This window comes from Anastrepha obliqua, chromosome 4 (genome assembly GCF_027943255.1).
Source record: "Anastrepha obliqua isolate idAnaObli1 chromosome 4, idAnaObli1_1.0, whole genome shotgun sequence".
Taxonomy (NCBI): Eukaryota; Metazoa; Arthropoda; class Insecta; order Diptera; family Tephritidae; genus Anastrepha; species Anastrepha obliqua.
This window is the reverse complement of record NC_072895.1, coordinates 50,712,930-50,735,414: the sequence shown is the minus strand read 5'-3', so window position 1 is coordinate 50,735,414 and position 22,485 is coordinate 50,712,930. Positions and strand designations below refer to the sequence as shown.

The following is a 22,485-nucleotide window of genomic DNA, read 5'->3' as shown; positions in this document are numbered from 1 at the left end:
TCATTGAATTTTATTTTTTGGAAAAATTGCTATTTTCTAGATTGTTTAATTTAATTCCGTCTCCTGATATAAGATTATTATTAATTTCATTAGACATTAGTCTCCTAATACAACATGAAAATTTTGAAGATAAGTATACTTAATATTATTTATTTGTTTATAAAAATTATGATATAGATATATATATTAATTTTATACAATAATACATGTATAAATATATGTATACAAATCATCTTTTTATTTATTTACTTATTTATTTACTCATTTATCGCGCAGTTAATTTCATTTAATTATTTATCAGTTAATTGAATAAAACATTGTCAGTTGCTCTGAAATAATGCATATACTATAGCTCGTCGCTATCTTTCTCAAATTCACGTAAAAAGAGCATGTGCACTCGTTCTAATTCGAAACACGCGAATTTATCGCATACACAGTCACACAAAAATTTAGATTTTTAAAAATCGGCAACCGGAACTTTGCACAAGTTTTCCGCAGTCAACCCTATACCATAAAATTTGAAATAAAATTAACTTTAATTTGACATAAATTTCATTGCGTAACTCGATGGGTGCAAATTACTACTGCGACTTACCTGTATAAACCCGGCAACCTTATATCTGCACAAGAAAAAATAAGGCAACCCGGTGGCTGCATGTTACACAAGTTACATACTTACGACTAGTATACATTTTAATACGTAACGGAATAGGTGCAAAGTTTAAAAAAAATTAATTTTTTAATTATTAATTAATTATACTTTGCACAGGAATTTCTAGGCAACCTTTGCGAAATATATTTTGTGACATATTAAATGTTATAAAAAATTATGCTTCATCCCGTAACGTGATGGGTGAAGGTCATTGTATGGCCGGATCTTAGACTATAAAGAACTACTATGAAAGAAAACATCTCTCTGCACATGTTATCACTCCTACTCGGAGTATAGCCTAGCCACTTTATTATGTATAAATAATTTCAAAAACAATCATCTATTTCATTCTTTAAGCTTTCAACTTTATTCACAAATGTACGAGTTAATTGTAGGTACGCCACGTGATTTTTCACATTAATCGCATAGTTGTTTACCAATACAAAAACATCACCTAAAAAGTGAAACCTACCAGTGCCCAAAATCTGTATGCCATCACCTTTTCTTTTCACCCTTCTCTTTCACAAACTTTTCTAATTGGCACAAGTTGGACTTTTTGTAACTTTCCTGTGGATTTTACATTCAACATGTACACACAAGCATACATATACATACACATATATTTACATACACATTAATAAAATAATCGAATGTATTTTTTTCTGAATTAAATTACTGGCGCTAAATCTCCTGATGCCTGTTGTTATTGCTGCTGCTGTCATCATTGCCGCTGCGTTACAGGTCAGCGGCCATAATGGCAACACCAACAACACCCATGAAAACAGCAACGCCAGCGCTTGCCATACCGCTTAGTACGCAATCGATTACTGTAGGTAACTTTTTATTGTCGTCTCGTTTCTTTTGGTTAATTCGTTGTTTTCGACGTTTTGATAAAGGTGTCTGCTTTGTGTTTTGTAATTTTTGTATTTGTTGTTGTGACAATGAATGTTGCGGTGGTGGCGTTTGCTGCTGCGCCTCTTGTAGATGAATTTCCTGTTGCTCTTGTTGTAGCTGCGGTGGTTGTTGCTGCTGCTGTTGCTGCCAAACTGCTTGATACTGCTTCTCCCTTTGTTGTTGTTCTTGTATCTTCTGATTGTACTGGTATTTCCATTCCATTTGGCGTATTTGGTGCGCTTCTGTCTGCCGGACGTCTTTAGCCAATATTTCTGTTAACTCGGAGTTTTGAGTTCAGTCCAAGTTGGCATTTTCACCGGTATAGTTTAAATAGTTAGCGCGCATGCGCTGCCAAAAAACGTTTCGTTTCGTGCGTTATTGTTGACGAACTAGTAATTTTTTTTTATTTAATTAATACTAAAGGATTACTTGTGAAAATTTTTAAGTGTCCGTTTTGTCGTTCTAGCCAATTCAAAATTAGACTTGAACAAATTAAAAATTCTTAAAATAACGAGATGAATTTTTTTTAAATAAAATACACATTAAAATTTCAAAAAATAATAAATGAAATTTATGTAATTTCAAAAAACAAACGAAGAAAATAAAACGAAAATAAGTTGAAAATTTTGTGCTTTGTGACAGTGTTGATGAGAATTCAAAAATTGACTACGCTATTGTAAAAAAGAAAATATTTTCAGGGTTACACTCGTATGGTTCTTATGGGTGAATTGTGTGAACACTGACTGCTTTTAAATAGAAAAACGCGAACATACATAAAAGCTTAATCAAGGATTAAGGTATGTGTTGAGTAACAGTGTGTAATAGAATAAGGAAAACTGCAATCCGCTTTACTTTTATTTAAAAAGTAGTTTTAGCAAAAGTCCTAACAAACAGGAAGATGCAATATGTGAAAACTTCTACTGTGCCCTTTTTTATTTGTTTCTCATACCCTACTTTGATTTTCGCACTGGTTAAAAATTTATCAAAATATAAATAATTATAATAAATCGGCTGCCGTAGCCGAAAGGGTTGATGCGTGACTACCATTCCGAATTCAGAGAGAACGTAGGTTCGAATCTCGGTGAAACACCAAAATTAAGAAAAACATTTTTCTAATAGCGGTCGCCCCTCGGCAAGCAGTGGCAAACCTCCGAGTGTTTTTCTGCCATGAAAAAGCTCTTCATAAAAAATATCTGCCGTTCGGAACCGTAGGTCCCTCCATTTATGAAGCAACATCAAGACGCACGCCACAAATAGGAGGAGGAGCTGGGCCAAACACCCCACTCGTTCTGGGTGCGCCTTATATATATTTGTATATAAATAAATTATATATAACAGTGATGCGTCGAATTATGTATAAAGGTTTAACCATTTTTTATGGATTACATTTTTATTTTATATTTTTATGAAAGTACAGATAGTGGATTTTACAATACAATAAAAACCATATAGCTAAAAGCTTCAAACTTTGTACAAAATTCCAAACAATTTAACAAATTTCAAAAAAATTTTACTAAAATGTAACCTTTTTATTCAGAATATTTAGAAAACCTCAAGGCATGCAGTTTTGTACCCCATTCAATTTTAATATCATATAATAAAGTGCGAATGGAAAGTTGCTCGAAAATCGCCTTGATTTTTGACAATTTTTTTGCATATAATGTTGAGAATTTTCTGCATACGAACTACCTGCTAGGCTATTCTGAGTTACTCAAGGAAAGTACACAATACTCACCAGCATAGAAATCTGATGATGAGAAAAAAAAAACGTATTAAACGCATTGGTACCACGGTTTTCTCTGCCAAGTTAATATTAGCATTCTAATATCTGTGACAAATTTACATTTTGATACTTTATATGATGGAGTCCGCTTAGCGTACGGTAAATGGTCCTCAGCGAAAGAACTGTAAAAAATTAATTAGAATTAACGACACTTACACTTGTTTAAAACTAATATTGAATGGGCTCAAACTGCATGCACAGAATTTTCCTAGAAATAAAATAAAAAATATTTTTTTTAATTCAAACTTTTTCCAAATAAAAAGTTGGACATTTTTCCGAATTTTTTTTTTCTTGTAATTTCTTAAATTTTTACGAATTGTGCTATGTGAACAGAGCTTGTAGACTATTTTGAACACAGATGTATGCTTAAAATCTAGTTACCAAATTTCTCTACAAATTTTCTTTAGGAATATATGGTTTAGGGTACATTGATTTATTTATTACTTGCGTCTTTTGTGGTAGCTGTTGAGCAAACATTTATATTTTTAGTTTAAACTAATTAGGCAACCAATTTTTGAAGCGAAGTCTGAAGAAAAAAAATTTATATTCGGGAATTATTTTCATGCATTAGTCAAGTAAAATATAAGAAATTCAATAATTTAAATAAATTCAAATAAACTGATTGAAAAAGAATTTATTTTTTTCACACATATAATTTATTTCTGTTACAAACTCACACAAACTTTATCTGCAACTGATACCTTCAAATGGGCCTTATTTTAATGATAATTTCTCTGCTTAAGCCATATGTCTAATTTTTCGAGCAATAGGAAATCTCTTCAACCTTAACGCAATAACTTTTAAAAATTCTTCCTCCGTGACCTGCACAATTTGCAACCTTGGCGATGCCGAAAGCATATATCACTCCATTGGCGCTTGCCCGATTTACAAAAACATCCGTGCACTTTATTTTTGGAGAAAAAGTTTAAGATTTAGCGAAAGTGATAACCCCTATAAATGAGTTTTCTTAAATTCGCTACCACATTTTTGCTATTGGTATTGCACACAGTTCTATAAATTATTGTTATAATTATTTTTTATTTTTGTTCTACCTATTTTGAAATATTATAGCACATTCACCGTCTTATAAATATTATAAAATCAATAAAATACTACTTCCACTACTATAAGAAATTCACCTAAGAAAAATTTCCGGTCAGGTTTTCGAAGGCGCATGTGACTCAGATATAGATCCCTACGAACTCAGCGGTGTTGTTAATGCAATGGTTGGATATTTGGCCGAGGAGGAGGACTCCTATTTGTGCCATGCGTCTTGATTTTGCCCCACAAATGGAGGGACCTACTGTTTTAAGTCGACTCCGAATGACAGATATTTTTTATGAGGAACTTTTTCATCACAGAAATACACTCGAAGATTTGCCATTGCCTGCCGAGGCGCTACCGCTATTAGAAAAAACTTCTTCATTTTAGTGTTTTATGCACGAAGATTCGAACCGATGCACTTCCGAATCGTAGCCTCGGACCAATCATTCGGCTACGGCGACCGCCTAATATTGGGAAAGTGAATGAATCTCAATGTAAATTCGTTCCACGAGGTTTCTAGTAACACTGAATAATATTCGTATGCTTGCGATGTACAGATTAGATACACAGATACGATTTTCTAGGTACACTTTTCACAAAAATTGGCAATTAGTATTTAAATGTAGCTATTATCCAAGATTTGATTTCAGGAACCGTATAAACTTCAGGAATATACTTTTGAAATCAATCGCGGTTAATTACCTATAGAGTAGGAAGTCCCATTAATTAAAAAAAAAAAACAAGGCCACACCCCCTCTTTCTTCTGTTCCACGGGGTATAGTATTCGTCTGAGCAATTGACTTGAAAGTCAAGTATGCCAGGAACTTAAATCGGGCTTATTGCGCCGCCTCTTTTATAGTAAATAGTTCGTGCAAAAAATTACTTAATTGCATCTTCTATTTAATCTTAAAAAAAAAAATTTAATAAAAATTAATTTAAATATTTATTGCAATGCATTTTTATCCGAGTTGGGTACGCTGTAGTAAATTTTAAATCCACTGAACATTTTACTATCACCATTCACTTATTGATAGTTGATTTAAAAATTTACCACCATTAGCCATATGAAGCGATTACATGTCCTGTTATTCTAGTATTTTGGACATTGTCGCGAATTTTTCTCAGATTTAGTTTATTTGCAGGCTTACGTTAAATAAGAGGTAGACTTAACAAATTCCCAAAAAATTCAATAATTTGAGATTTATTTTGTGTTAAAAATTTTGGTATGGAGTTTTTTAAGGGAAAATCTTCGTTTCTTTAATTTTTTTATACCAAAACTAAAAGTAGTTTTTTCAATTTATTTACACTTCGTACTAATGAATACATTTTTAAAACAACTTACGACAATGTGCGAAATATGTAGATCACATGACATGGCATCGCTCTATAGTGAAAATGCTGAGTAATCCGTGGTAGTGATAATTTCAATTTACTTCAATTTGCCCAAACCTGCTCTTTATAAGAGCGTAAGTATCTTTTTTCATTTATTTGTTAACACAACGACGTTGATGGCATCACTCCATCATTCAATTATTAAAGGTTTGCTCACTTATGACATTAGAATTCTGACACTCCCTTACAAAAGGTCGCATTTAAAAAGGATGAAAAAAAGGGAAATATTAATAACTTTTGCTTTAAATGGTAGCAAAATAGTCCTTTTTTAGCTAAATTATAAAAAAAATAATATATATAGTATAAACGGAAATTGCCAAGTATGATATTAAGAAAAATGGTTTAACTTAGTGCCAGAATTACAATATATTTTGTGAATTAATTTTTAAATTCATTCATATTATGACCTTGAATTCTTTCATAGAAGAAGCGAATTCATTATGAATTTGGTTGACTAAAAACAAACCTTGAATATAATCACTGCGCTTTACTTTACCATGGCTTGCCCACGTAAGTTTGGAGTTTTGACCACCCAGTCAAGAATATTCTTATATTCATTAATACTTAACAAACTACCTGTACTTATTTAAACTAATTATTATTATATCGACGGCAGCTGCCGTTGCCGAATAGCTGTGTGACTACCATTTGGAAGTGCAAGGATTCAAAGCCCCGGGCCTGAAACACCAAACGATAGGAAATGTTTGTTTGTAATAGCGGTCGCTCTTCGGCGGGCAATGGCAAACCTCCGAGTGTATTTCTGCCATAAAAAAGCTCCTCATAAAAATCATTTGCCATCCGGAATCTGTGATTAATTACATATTGCTAAATGAACTCTTGTTGGTAACTTATGTATTTTTAAAGTAACCTAGTAAGTACTTTCCCAACCTATACGTCCATCTTTCACGTTCATTGCCCCAAAAAGATGCGCTATCATATTCTGATTTAAGCTGTATGTCAAGATGTTTTCCATATCGTTTTGGTTATGGACATACCGAGCAAGTTCTTGTGCTTAAAAACCCTTTTCAAAGCAAAATTTTTTTACTGCAAATTTTACTTCTCTTCCACTTTTGATAAAAATTTCTAGAGTTAGCAACCCAGTGTCTTACTAAGGGAGCCGATTTTTCAAGAGGAAATGAGAAAGCTGCTTACTGAGCAAACCTTCTTTATTGAATCATGGCATCACTCATACGTAAACATGCCACATATAACTGTATATAAATAAACAAATAATTACCCTCCTTTTTAGTAGTATGTAGTTAGTAGTGACAAAATAGATGATCATTCAATTCATGGAATCGAAGCTTAAATATTTACTTATTTACTACTTAAAATTCAACGTCAGACAGTTCCCTGTATAACTCTAGATAGAAATATTCCTGTAATTTACATTCAGTACACATCCAATATAACATTCTTTAAAAGTAGGCAAGCATTCTATCAATTACGCGTAAACATTTTTAGTGACCAATTTTATGTTTTCAGTAACCCCCAGTAGAACTGTCTGATAGATATTTTTGCGTTCAACTCAATTTTAGTACTCAAATATCCTGTTATAAAGGGATTTATGAACTTTTCTTCAGGAAGGATCTAATTGACCCAATTAAAGAGAAGCTAAAGGCCACCGTAGCCAAATGGGTTGGTGCGTGACTCTCATTCGAGAAACTCGTTTGAAGCTCCGAGCATGAAACATCAAATAATAGATCAAGGTTTTTCTATTAAGGTCGACGCTAGGCAATGACAAACCTCCGAGTTTATTTATGCCATAAAAAAGCTCCTCATAAGAAAACAATTTACCGTTCGGAGTAGGCTTAAGACTGTAGGTTCCTCCATTTGCGCAACAACATCAAGAAGCACGCCACAAATAAGAGAAGGACCTCGGCTAAACACCAAACATAAGTGTATTTATTTTTATTTATTTAGAGGGTTAAAATGATTCACAAAAATTATGCTCGCTGAATTCTTCTACAGAATACTAGTAATAATATTTCTAACAGAAAACGAGTTATAACACTTTTTACCCTAGATTATTAAAATTTGAAAACTTTGACCTAATATAAAAAAAAAATCTGAAACGTGCTGGACCATAACTTTCTTCCACGAAAATGGTCTACCATTGATACTCGTATATTATCAAGATTATTTTGTCGCTTTTTGAAGTGAAACTTCTTAAACGTCGATGGACGAGCGAGAGAGGAGAGTAAAATTTCAAAGCCGTGCAACGTTTTGGCCATTTTCGTTCCGCGAGAGAGAAAAAAGATATAAAGTAGAAGAAAAGGAGAGTGAGATATACCTTATATATATCTTAGATACACTGTAGGCTATTTTTCCTGAGTTTTACCTTGTGGTTGCTAATTTCTAGTGAGAAATAACACTGTCTACTTTGTGGCGCTTGTTTGTTAGTGCAAACTTGTAGGAAATATATTTTTGGTGCCTATTTTTGGCGTTATATTTCCTTGGTGCCTACTGTTTGGGGCGTTTTTTGGTCCCAATTTTTTCGGCGTTTTTTTTTTTTTTGGTGCCTACTTTTTGGCGCTTATTCCCGTTTCCTGGCTAGTGCTTGTGCGTACTATAAAGTGCTATCCATTCCGGCGTCGGATTTCTTGGTATTGCCTTGCGGTAATTTGTTCCGTTGCTGCGGTCCTGGAATCGCTGCGTTTGTGCGGGTGATAAACGCTCGGAGTAGTGCGCGTTGTTACCACGGTTTGTGTCCGGCGTTTACCTACACCGGTCGAGCCGTTGAAAATTTGTAATTTTTTGTAAATTTTGTCCATTTGTATTCTCTGCAAATGTAGTGAATTTATTTAGGTATATATTCTTTCTCCCTCTCATTCTCTCTCGGGTTTATCCCTCTTTCTTTGTCTGCCTTGAAAGTTTCACTTCTGTTATGTATACTACGCTACCCGCACTTTTTTTTTATTTGTCAAACAAAAAATCTAAATTTTTTGTACTGTCACAATATTTCTTTTCCAATACCAAGACGAATTTAAAAGAACTCCCTCTCTTGTTTCTTATTAAATTCAGTTGCTTAATTTAAAACGGTGTGGCAGTAAAAGTTATTCAGGAAAGATTTCTTATGCACACGAATATAGATTTTTATATAGTAATGTTGCATACTAACTTTTTAAAGTTCTAAGGATTTTCAAACAATGGGTTTAAAACTTATACTCACCCCATGTTGTTAATATACATATATACCAAACGAAAAAGAGTATATTCATTATTGAAACAATGTTATTAAAAATAATGTTTCTTTACTTCTCAACTTGCTTTCAACTCTCTCCCTTCAACATAAACTTTTCTCCTATGAAATAAAAAATACGCAATGGATACCATAAAAATCTCCATAAGTCCAGGCTAATTTGAAAAAACATGGCTGCTTGTAGAGTTTCACTCTTCATATATCTAATTTATTTATTTGCACGCAATGTTTGAGAAACCCTGTTTTAATATAAAATATTGCTAATGTACTAAGTCATGCAGACGTAGTTGCCAACATCAGCTGGTATTGAATAAAAAGGAGGTATGCGTTGCCAAATTAATTGTCTTAATATCATTATAAGAACATTTATTATTAGAAATATCACACCCATAGTTTGGATATACTAGCTTTTATTTGATTGTTGCATATGGATTGCTCTATTAATTAGTACTCCATAAATTTTTTTTTAAATATAATTTTTGACAGAGTTATTAGGAAGTTCAAAGCACAAATAAATTAATTTTGGAAAACTAAGTGCGGATATTGAAAAAAAATGTATTTTATATCTTAAAGATTAAATTAAATTTAATGTGAAGGTAATGTGTGAATATTCGCACATATGTGCATATACTATTTCGAAGAAGAATACTAAAAAAGAGACTAGTGCTGCTCTCCGTTTTTATAAACCTATTAAAAAGTAATCAAATTTTCATATGACCAAAGCTTAATAATAAAAACGAAGTCTATGAAAATTTTGATTGTATTACGCACAACTTTGGCATGAAATTTTTTTTTGAGTAATTAAACCATGCAACGCCAAACAAAAAAATGGCAAGGTTGTGACAACAACTTATGGTAGTATGAAATAACATCGATATGTAATATACCGTTTTTTTATTTTTTATTTTTTAGGATCAACGTCTATTCTTCTTTAAACGGAATAGGAAATTACAGTGGAGGTTGGGGCATCGGTTAGTGTATTATTGAATATAGCATGAAAAAACCGTTACATTTTAAAATATTTTACCTGCACTTAAAAGTAAATCTTTGGATTAATTTCAAAATATACGGAATAATTCAATAAGAATGATTCTCAAAATTTATTGAAATGATTTTTTTATTTTATCATGTCTTATTTCATCATATGGTGGCCATCATGACTCCCCTGGCAATATGGTATGCGCATACGAAAATGTTCCATAATTTTCGTGCATAGTTCGGGCTGTACATCATTTATGATTCCTCAGCTCAAAAATCGTCTCCAGTTCATTGGCATATAACATAATTTTTACGTTGCCTCATTGAAAAAAGGTGACTGCTGCCGAAATCAGCATTAAAAAGTTAATTTAGGTACACAGTTTTATAGTTCATTAAGATTTAATATAAGTACAAGTTTGAAGTGTCTCAACATTTTTCTTGATTTTTTTATTTTATTTTTTTTTTCTTGATAATTTTTTCCCTTTGCGGTTTTACGTATTTTCTTCCATGTCATAGATCTGCATCATACTTGAATCATCTTAGAACTGTATTGAAGCATCTGCCCTGGTTGGACGTATAGTAGGGCATATTTTCAGCTTAATTTGCCTAGACCACATTGACGATTTTTAGCCCTATCTCTCGCTTGACTCCATCAATCTTCTTTTTTAGGATCATAATCGTTTCTAGTTAAGCACCAAAAATTCCCTTAAAAGGTATAACTAAGTCTAATCGCTGCTCCAAAAAGGACAAATTGGCTGATTAAATGGCTTTCCGAAAGAAAAGTCCAAAAATATTAAGGGTTTTGATCCCAGTTAATATGGTGAATTTCAGTTAAAAAAAGATAGTTACTTTGACTACGTTACAGAGGTAATGGTTGCAAAGACACTTTCGGAGAAAAATCTACATCAAATTGAAACTCTCTGTGCGAGCATTGGCTTCTCGAGAGTCAGGTTAGAGTTTCCTTATTATCAAATGCGGTACGTTTGTTTGTTGCTATCAGATACCTGATTTCCATTATATTATTAAGGCTGTTTTTGGAAGTAATTCTCCAATACTTTGAAACGTTTTTCAAGCGTAAAGTAATCCATTTCTTACAATGGAGATATATATTTTCTGACAGGACCATGTACTTTGATGGAGCCTGTCAAAACTATTTTTTATCATTCATTAGCTGATGCCAAATCATCATTATAACTCCATTTAATATATGATTTAGTCTCTCGAAGGTGACTTGGCCTCCACGGTCACTAAACTTTTACGAGTGAAGTTTTCTGAAATTGAAGGTCATGCCAATAACCGGCAATCGACTGATACTCTCAAGGTCAACATAACCCAGATCATTGTTCACACTCTGCCGTATATATGCAGCAGAGTCATTTCAAATTAGAGCTCTTGAGTCTATGCTACCATTTAAGTGCCATATATGAGCCTTTCAAAACAAAAATGGTTTCGTTAGCAAGTCGCACGCAGCTTTGTTTTATTCCATTCCGACCTTTTACTTCTTTGACCAGCAAAGCGATTTTGCCCGAGTTCAAAAAAGCGCGCCATCCAAATGAAGCCATGTCCTTCTCCACTTACTTGGTCTTTTCAACGCAGCAGAGGCCTCCCTCTTCCTCTGCTACCACCCTTAGGCACCTATTTGTGGACATTAGTGCAACATGACTTAGCCAGCGGAGCCACTGCAATATGTCCATGTTTGCGTTACAGCTTCTCGTTCCACTACCTACTATCACTCCAAGGGCCATCGCATCAGGCGTTTTTATCGTCCATGCTTTTGCGCCATACAATATGGCGGGCATGATGGGAGACGTATAGTGGTGTTAGTTCGCCGAGATATGACTTTACTATTCAATTGCCTACTGAGTCCAAAGTAGCACTTGTTAGCAAGAAGGCTAACATGTTTTTGGTGCTGGTTCATAAGCAGACTAAGTACACTGTCCAGGGGTTGCTAAGCCGGGAATGAGCTGACTTTTTCCCCCATTTCAATCTATCTATTATTTTTCAAAACTCTATGATATTGAATTCCTGCCACTTTTTGCACGCGAAATAGCTGCCAATATCAAATTAACGTGTAAGTTGAAAAGTAACCAGCCTATAACCTATCCTTAATTATGAAAGCTAAGTGTACATATCCGCAAATCCTATTAGTTTTTATTCTCTGTTCTAACAATGTAGTACAAGACATTTTCACACCTGCAAAAATTTTAAGTAACTTATGGCCGCTCTTATTTCTCTAACACAAAAGATTTCTTTTCGAAAACTCAAATCTATTCGTAGACTACTATTATGGCATACGATATTGAAGTGCACTTCAAATTTAAAAATATCAGAATCTTCAAACCACTTTTGGCGTCATCGTACTTGGCTTCAAGTGCCAACAATGAAAATATGCGGAATTCCCACAGACAAACTAGTTCATCTACTTTTTTTGTTTGTATTCATTTTTTTTTTTTACTTTTGATTTTGTTTCGAGCAGGGTCGTTCGCTGGAGTGGCATTTCAAATACTTTACTGGCAATAAATTCAACTTAGAATTACAAATTTTCATAAAATTTAAATACGTGGTATATAGACTTGTATTTGTCAAATCACGGTGTAGCTGGCATTGTGAATTTTAAATAATCTTTCATATTCTCCTATTCAAAACTTTTGTGACTACTTTTTCTTCTGTCATGATCTTATTTCGAAATCTGCTTAATGTGCCAATAACTGTGGGCAATTGATTTTAACGATTGCCTGTTATTTATGATTCATCTACTGGCTGGAAATGTTGCGTTGTTCACCGCCAACCATCTTCAACCTGAAAGTGACTAATTTTTTGAAATCACCTTTAATTAGTTACGGCTAGAATTGACCGCTTGAGCAAATAGATTGGACAAGCGCTGCAAATTGTTATGAAAAGCTGCATTGGCATTTCTAGGGCTGGGTCAAGGGTGAATGAACCAATTTGAATTTGAATAGAAGTGCAGCAGAAATAAGTTTCCCACTAAAAATACAATAGAATATTTATTAGTTTTTATTATTTTTTGTTGTTCCGTAAATACACCTGAAACGTATTTAAATATTATGCAATCAAAAAATTTCGATAATGAATGTTGGTGCTGAATGAAGATTAAGTGCTGACCTGTTGATTTGTACGTTTCAAGGATTGTCTAGCAAATGCATTAAATTATATTAGCAATTAGCAATAAATGCTATTTGATGGTGTTGCACTTCGTGAGAGTGGGAGTCAGTTGAAGAGAGGAGATGTGAGGAGCGAATATAAGAGGTGTGTTGGTTTGGCTTAAGGAGAATGAGGAAACGGTTGTGGTAAGAAATAGTGAGCTGCCAATATTAGAGGTGTGTTAATTTATAAGTAGCTTAGGGGATGAATGGGTTGGAAAGAGGAAAAATTAGATGCTAATATGAGACTTGCTTGTGTGTACAATAGATTGGGCCAGATTCCACATCTAAACAAAAACAGCAAGGCGTTTTATTAGAAAAATTACTTCGTGAAAATTTTAGCGTCATATGCATTTTCGCTCTACTCTTTAAGAGTCTTTCAAAATCATATTGACCTAAGGTATTTCTATCGACACTAAACTCAATGGTTTCAAGTTCTATGCTACTAAGTTTGGTTTGAATGTTATAAAATAAAACCTATTTAGTAGGTGCACGCAGTTTTCTACTTGAAAGTATAGTAACAATAAATTAAAATACTTAGTTATCAAAATGACTATGAAATTAGTTGCTCCTCTGACTTTTCAATTGTTCAATTATTCTTTAATAGGTTTTATAAATGGGCTGTTCGTAATCGGCTATTTTTTAGTATTAATTATATTAAAATTATGTGAAACCTCTGGATATGCGCCATTTCATAGCAAGCCCACCTCTAATAGAGGTTAAAGTAATTAAATGCTTAGAAAGTTTTTTTTTTTATTCCAGATAGAGTTGTAGTACATATTTAAAGTAAACTTGTATTCAATGCATTTGCCGTGCTGGCAATTGTTTATTATTATATATAAAATCTTTCAAATCCATCGAGTGGTTTCTAGAGTTTCAGTAGTCATCGATTTCGAAAGCATAAATAAGTAAGAATGTATATGTACGGTGGCGAATTTTTAGAAAATTTCGGGTATGCCTTCAGAAAAAAATGATTAAAAATCCTAGCGGTACTTTTAAGCTGCGTTTTTCCATAAACAAGGAAAACTCAAGTTTTATGCAGCCTTCAAGCAGCAGATAGTTTTTTATGACGAGCTTTTTCGTGGTGAATTCAAGTGAATTGAATTTTTCAGAAAACATTTTTGAAAAATTATGCCATAATACTACGACCTCACTCTCTGACCTAATATCTTAAAACAGTAAAGATATTGTTAAATAAATCTACAATATTTTAAGGCTAGTGGTTACGAGATGAAAAACTACTACGGAGGAAAAAAGAACCACAAATCATGGCAGTGTGGGACTTAACCAGTAGACATTTGAGAAAGAGCTGCGCCAACAAAGTCATTCTGACATACCTTCCCTCAAAGGTCTGTAAACTGTTGCCCTTTATTATCATCACAAAAACTAAATTCACCTCACATAAATAGCAAAAAAAAATCATTATTATAGCGATGGAAATATACTTATATTGCGAGGCCAAAAGCATCCTATCTCCCTACTGAGAACTAGCCATACGCATTCATGAAATTTATTTTGAATCGCTTGGGCGGTTTCAAAAATTATTTATTTATTTAATAATTTAAAGCTGCAAAAATTTTTACAGACTATAAAAAATAGATTGGCGGCCGCCATAGCCGAATGTGTTGGAGCGTGACTACCACTCGGAATTCACAGAGAGAACGTCGGTTCGAATCTCGGTGAAACACCAAAATTAAGAAAAACATTTTTCTAATAGCGGTCGCCCCTCGGCAGGCAATGGCAAACCTCCAAGTGTATTTCTGCCATGAAAAAACTCCTCATAAATATATTTGCCGTTCGAAGTCGGCTTGAAACTGTAGGTCCCTCAATTTGTGGAACATCATCAAGACGCACACCACAAATAGGAGGAGGAGCTCGGCCAAACACCCAAAAAGGGTATATGTGCCAATTATATATAGGTATATACATATAATAGATTAAACAGATGCTAAGTAATTCAATCAAGATAATAAACTTATAATTATTAATTTCATGTTAATGAAGAAAATGTAAAAAATACTTATAGTCAAGTTTAACAATTCATTTAGAAACATTTTGATGTAGTACTTTGTGGAAAAAAACATAGGGCAATATGATCTCAAACTAACCAGATAATATCATTATTTCGTAAGCTTCGATGAATCCACTTATCAAATCGAAAACGAAAGTGATTAATGAGCAAGCACCGACTTTTATAGCATAAAATTGGATCAGTGAAATGCAAAGAACGCAATACAAGTAAAGACTTTCTGGTCACGTTCAAACCTACTAATGTAACAAACAAATATACGATCTTCAAATAAAGGCGGCGTATTCCAACTTCGAATGCACAGGAGAGGTATACAAAAGCTTTAGAGTATATGGATCAACAAAGTTCAAACTAAACGTCGAAAGAAAGCAAAAAAAAATTTTTTTTTATTCAATTTTGAAATTCTGCAAAATTTTTTTTAAATGAATTTTAAAATTCTGCAAAAAAACAATTGTTTAAAAAAATAAAAATTAAATAAAATTTTACAACAGCGCCACCTGTTGGGTCAAAACTATGCTATCGCTTTAAACCAACGACACACACTCACTAAATTTCATTTCAATCGGTTGGGCGGTTTCGGATATTATTTATTATTTATATGTATTAAGATTAACCCATTAATATGCAATACTTGCAAAAGGTTTAAATTTTAACCCACTGTAAAAAAGTATGATGAGGTGGTGTATAACCCTTAATTAAAAGAATGTAATTAAAGTAATAAAAATATATATTAATGATTGTTGCAAACAATTTCCTGACATTTACTTTTTTTTTAATTTATCGAGCTGTTATATTTTGGTTCTATTTAAATAAAAGGAACATAACTTTCTGCTATTAAGCTTTGAAAATAAATGCGTACAGAGAAGTAATACACTCGTTAATATATACACACCTGTATAGTAAATTAACAGCAAAAGCTATGTCTGTATTTCAGAGGCTGCCATTGAACTGGCTAATGGCGCTGTTAGAAGCGTTGATGACGGCAGCAAATACGATTGTCGATGCCATTGCCAATCATTGTCTGTTACCGATTGGCTTTAAGAGTTTAGCTCAGTGCAGTTTAGTTAAACATTTGAAGTTGTTGAACAAAATTTTTGAGTGGCAAACTTGACAATGACCTTCAAAACGATGTACCAACTATCAGAGCAGCATAACGAAATATATTCAATGTAGCAAAGAGTATTCCAGTGAAAATTTCCAAAAAGTATATATGTATATATATTTGTAAGTATATACAAATCAGCATCAAGCCAACGGCTAGTATTCAGTGAGGAAGAAACTCGTATCCAACATTTAATGCGAACATGCTGACATGAGCATAAAAGTTCAAGAATTTTACATTAATATCAGCTAAGTAATTAAAAAGTGCAAATGCATTCATTTGATTATTGTGGTATCGATAATATGCTCAGCAGCATGAAACATAGTTATAGGTGTACTCGTACTTAGGTTTGGAAGTGATGAATGCTCGTGGATCCGTATGACCTCTAGAATTAACATGAAAAGGCGTTATAAATTTGATTACAATAATATAAATTAACTCAATTAATTATGCATGATGTGGTGCATTTTATGCTGCCTATAGTTTTGTTAACATGTGCAGGGGTGGAGGGTGTAGGCAAATGAGTGCATATCAACTTAATTACACAGCCATAATTGCGGCTTCGCTAACCTTTTGACTGCCCCTTTGCATTGTTGCCACTTGAACAGAAGTCTTTATGCTTTTTTCTATTTAGTGGTTTTTTTTTTTGATTTCGATGTTAACTGAGAAAATAAACCATAAAATAGCCCTCAAATAGTGCGTAATAGCAGCATTGTGAACAATTGAATCAAATAGCCTATCAATCATTACCATCATTGAGATTGCATCGGCATAATAATTGGCTCGTGAAGGTTTGTGGGTTCGTGAATGCATTGTTATTGCTCGGGTACTTTGAATAAAATTTTTAAAAATACTCGTACCATAAAATGGAAGGAGGTCATCAGTTTATTGTTGTATTGTAATTTTAAATTTAGTTAGAATATTTCCTATTTGAACTCTTCTTCAGGAAGCAGTAATAAATATTTGAATGAGTTTTTGCCAAACAAAAAAAATTCTTCACAATAAATCAACGAAAGGATATTCTAGTTAATATGATTGCTCGAATAACAGGCGCACGTCAAAAGTAACCACAAAAAACATTTCTCATTCGTTATATAGAAAAACTGGCAAGGTAAAAATGATCAAAAAGCATAATAAGCAAATTCAAACACACACTTTATTATACTAAAATTCAATAAGCTAATATAACTGTATACTAGAAATCTTTTTTGACACTTTTCTAACTAAAAACCGTAGACCTGGGATAGGTTGTTTGTGGATTTTTTCTATTTTTTGTACAAAATTTTAAACTGGAATTTATATGATTTTTGCTATATTTAAAACGAAAATTGGAAAGATTAAAAAAATAAAAAAACAATTAATCAAAACTAGTCAAAATGTTAATGTGCTGTCATTTAATCGCGTGTATTATGAAATTAAATAAAACAAAAAGTTTAAATGATATTGATACACTTGTTTTTTTCTTCTCACGTATTCGATGACTTTATATGTGATATATATGATAATTTTCAATGTAGGTGGCGCATTCTACTGGACGACTTTTGGCTAACATTTTTATTTATTTACTTATTCAGTTATCTATTCATGAAGTCAAGAAAATATAAATTTCAAACTGACTACTAAAACTAAGAACGCACGAGGAACGCCAGTTATGTTGGCCTTCAGGGCGGGGTATCTGCATAGACCGCAAATGTCACGTCACTCGACGGAAAGTAGTTGAGCGGTGTTAAATGACTCTCAGTGAGATTACTCTCGCTCTCATATCTCTCAACAAATGGAATCAATGTTTTCCGGGTCTTATGACAAGTGGCGCTATGCTGCTATGCTATTGAAACCACACGTTCTTGAAATCCACACCACTCGCCCGAGGCTTCAAAATGTTTGCTATCATTATTCGATATCGATTGGCATTGACAGTGACATGGCAGCTCGTTGCACATCCTCAAAGAAATAAGTGACGCTGATATTACCGGAAATTATTCATAGAAATTCGTGTCGTGGAGTAGAGAGATATCTGATGAATCTCCTGGCACCTGATTGCCCAAATTCAGACATTTTGCTTGTGTATGGAGCCACTTCATCGGAAAGGGGACACGCCACTAAAGATAAATTTCTTTCCAAACGTTTATTGAGCAGCGCACTGAGTTTGATAATAAATTTAAACAATTTCAATGCACTGTTTGAATGTCAAATCTAATCTATAGCTTTACCAAATCGGCTGCTTTACACTGTAAAGGTTCCAGCGAAAATTGAAAATTCTTTATTAGCAGTGCTGAGGGCATAAGTTGCTGTTCATAAGACTGACTCTGCAGTGTCGAACAAAATTAGAGCACTTAATTTATCTTGTGTATATTTCGTCCACTATGAAATTTGAAGAATTTTTTCGGTACACTTTTTTACTCATCTCTTTTGCGATGCTAAATATTCCTTTACAAACTTCTCTAAACTTATAAATAAAAATTCCGATTAGAACAAAATAAGTTCATGAGTTCACAATGCAATTATGTATGTATGTATGTAGAACAGTCGTTTCAATTTTATATTTGTTAGCATATCCATTATTTTCTCATTCTACCTCTATGAGATAACGCGTGCCAAGCCTTTCAAGTCAATTGTTTGCAATATTATTAGACGCACTCAGTTCATTAAATTGAAATTTTACGCTTCAAATAAATATTTGGCGATCATTAGAAAACGTTTAAAATTACATTATCTGCGTAAGCATTCAAACCTACTTAAATACCGTGAATATCATACTGAACATGTGTATGAGTTTGTCTAAGTATATTTATCTGGAAATATATTTGTATTTGTCTAAATATTTATTCATAATTTTATAACTAAAATTTTTTTCTGAAAAAAATTTCTTTGTAGTTGCCATGGTCCAGTATGCACAAATGTGCAGACATATGAGTACACATGTGTACATATGTATGTATGTATATATGCACAAGTATTTCCTAATGAAAGGATATAAATAAAAGTTGCTTACCATTTTATGTTAAAAAAGGGTTTGTTTATAAAAGTATCACATTTTCTAATCTAGTAGTGATGAATTTTGAAATTGATTTTCCACCTTAATAATGGCTCTTGCTGTACTGAAAGGAACACAATATAATAAAAAATTATCTGAACAACTTTGGAAAAAATGAATAATTTTGATATTAAAAATGAAACATACAATATTTTTAACATTATTACAATTTTTTTGTTTTTTAGCTAAAATATACTTAAAAAACAAATCCTAAAAAAAAGTTTTTCTAAGTATTGAAATTATAATTTGGGAAAAAAAAAAATATTTTATATTTTATTTTAAATATTTTTATTTGAACTAAGAATGTGGCACATTAATTTTTTTTTTAAGTTTGTGGAAAAAAAATGTTTAGAAAAAAAATTAAAAATTTGTGGGGGATTTTTTTTTCAAAGCAACCCTCCACAGATTTTTTCTTATTTTTTTAACATCTGAGACTTTGCGAGTTATATTCAAAATACAGTGAATCAAAAAAAATCAGTCCATTTTCAAATCGATCGTAGCGTCCCTAAGTACATACATTAGTAAGCAGATATACGACAATTTTGCGCATCAGCGTTCTTGCCCGGCGTTTTTGAGCTAACAAAATGCCCACCTTTCCGGCCACAGATACACGAGAGTACTTCCACTCTCGCCTGGCATATCAGCACACAGACTGCAATGCCTTGCCTTTATGACCTGGTAACCATATAAACGTGCTTGCAAAATATTCCGAAGCGAGTGAACGAGAAGTCAAGCCTCTCCCCGATTACTTTCGAACATACAATCAATAAGCGTAGGCCCATGATAGCAGCGTGTCTACCAGAGTAAATTTTTATTGCCACAAAAATTGTTATGTAACATTATATATCAGGGGGCAGCTATGCAACTGCTTCTTTAATAGTAGCTACTTCCACTTCAAAAACACTTTAGCAATCCGGAAACTTTTAAAGGGTTATTCCCAATATATTACTGCGTCATTGGTCTTTGCGTATGATTTTAAACCATTCGTGAAAAAAATTATTGAACCCTATATGCCTGCCCGTTCCTCCTTTGGATGGACGTGAGTAGAAAAGGACTCGCTCGGACCCAACATAGACATACACCGATATTTACGGTACAGTGCGGATGAACTCAAAACTAATAAGAATTTTTAAGTGCGCGTAGTTTGAACCGAATGCAGCTCGCAGCCGTTTTGTCTGCAATATTTACGGGCATCTCATTTAGCCTAGCGTTAGCCGCTAGAGCATGGCCTCTGGGATTTCAATGGGGGCAGTACTTTTTACTTTCCCCTGCTGTTTAAGCTTTCTCCAGCGAGTTTCACCTGTTTATTTTCACTATCTAATATATATAATATTTTGAATATAGTCAAAATTAACTACAAATAGGACTTTTAGAAATATGCTGACCACGGCACCAGCTGACGAGTAATATTTTCGGAACAGTATGCAGCCTATAAACTCCTCAGAAAATTCCTCCAATTATCAGTTAAAGTTTGGCCAATTTTGTATTATCCGTTCTGAAGACTAGTGCTTATCCATAGAAACTTAAACTTTCTTACAGTTTTGCTGATAACACAAAAACCATTAAGCAGATTGTTCAAGCAGTCTGGAATTGTATAATAAATTCTAGTCTGTTAGTGCTCGCAAATTTAGTCAAAATATCTCAAAAGTTCAAATAAGATAATAACTTTAAACTTCGAGGGGGCATAAAATGAAAAAAATTACTGATACAAGTATTTGGTAAAATATGTGTCTTCTTATTTTTCATAACCATTCAGAAAAATGCTATGAGACCCCAAGCAATAAAAATTATGTTCATTTTGTTGCATTGTGTAATTAGTGCTTTTATACAATTTTTTTATATCTTATATTAAGCCATATTTTACAAAAGATTTAGTTAATTAATCTCACGGTGATTAGCACTATAAAAAATTAAAATATCGCCTTTGTATTTATGCAAATTATTATATTTATGCTTTTAGGTGACATTTATTGTTTGTTAAGCTATTTTTCAAAACTGATTCCGAAAAAGGTTGAGAATACATTAAACACCTATTTAATATTAGAATCACTCAAATATCACCAAAAAAGCAAAATTCTATCACAACCACCTAATAATTTAAAATTTTAGCTATTGCGCCCTAATTAAAACGACACGGTGCGCCAAATTTAAGCAAAAGCGATACAAATATATTACTTTATGTTTCAAATGCAACCACACAAAAATGCCATATGTCAAATAAAGTAAATTAGCCATTAATAGCAAAATTTTAAACTAAACATATACTAGTAAACATTATATTTTATACGACCAACGCTATATAGGCCATCTTCTTTGACAATCAAGTCAAGTTTGTGCCTTAAGTCTTTTGTGTGACGATCAGCGTGCATTTTCTGGTACTCTGAAACTCGCAGCCTTTGCATTCCATTCATTAATATAGTTAATGGAATAATTTTAAGCAATTAAATACGCTTGCTGGCAAATTTCTATGCATATACGAGTATAAGGTATAACAACAAAAACAAAGATTTACTTTATTGACCTTTAATGTGACAATAATTGCTCATCTAACGGCAAACATTGAGCTTAGAAGTGTGAAGAAAAATCAATTACATGAAGGGTGAATCAATTTCCAATGAAGTTCAAGTGTAGAAAACAAACACAAGCTCCCAAAATAAACTATCTACAATTAGCGACAAAAAATTCAGTAAAATAGTAATTAGGAAAAAAATAATTTGTTTTAAGAAAACTTGTTGTTACTTTGGCGGCCTTTAAGAAATGCCTTAGGCCTCAGGTGTACCATAAAATTGCCGTCAAATTGATAATATGAGTGGAAGAGCGCGGCAAAAAGCCGAAAAGGTGAAAAAAATCAGCTCTGCAAAAATAATTGCTTTCAAGTGGACTGTCTGTATTTGTTCATGTGCACGACTGTCAATCAATTATTTGTTTTAAATGCCGAAATAGCTACTTAGTTGCTTCAATTGGTTGGGCACTAACAATTAAAAATAATTTCCATTTTAATGAAATGCGTTGCTAATTTATTTATTTATTTTTTCTTTTTTAAATATCAATTTTTGAAATGAATGAACTTCTCGAAAATGTTGCCGGCTTCGCTTTGTATGGTAATAACGTCTTTGGTTTCCGCCTAATAAGATGCGTTCAAGTAGGCGTGTTGTGTGTGTGTTGTCTAGTGCATGGTTGCTCTTGTACATGACAAGTGCTTTGTGTATTGCGC

At 32.9% G+C, this 22,485-nt stretch overlaps 2 protein-coding genes across 2 annotated transcripts in view; one reads left to right on the top strand and one right to left on the bottom strand.

Moving 5' to 3' along the window:
• Positions 1-22,485, top strand: part of LOC129244135 (serine-rich adhesin for platelets) — a 94,047-nt gene that overhangs the window by 46,614 nt on the left and 24,948 nt on the right. The window lies entirely within an intron of this gene.
• Positions 1,388-1,768, bottom strand: LOC129244136 (ataxin-8-like). The gene has a single exon (XM_054881752.1). It carries the CDS (start codon positions 1,766-1,768, stop codon positions 1,388-1,390), a length of 381 nt encoding a protein of 126 aa, XP_054737727.1.

Coding starts and splice junctions, on each gene's coding strand:
- LOC129244136 (XM_054881752.1), bottom strand. CDS start 1,768: ATGGAATGGAAATACCAGTACAATCAGAAGATACAAGAACAACAACAA.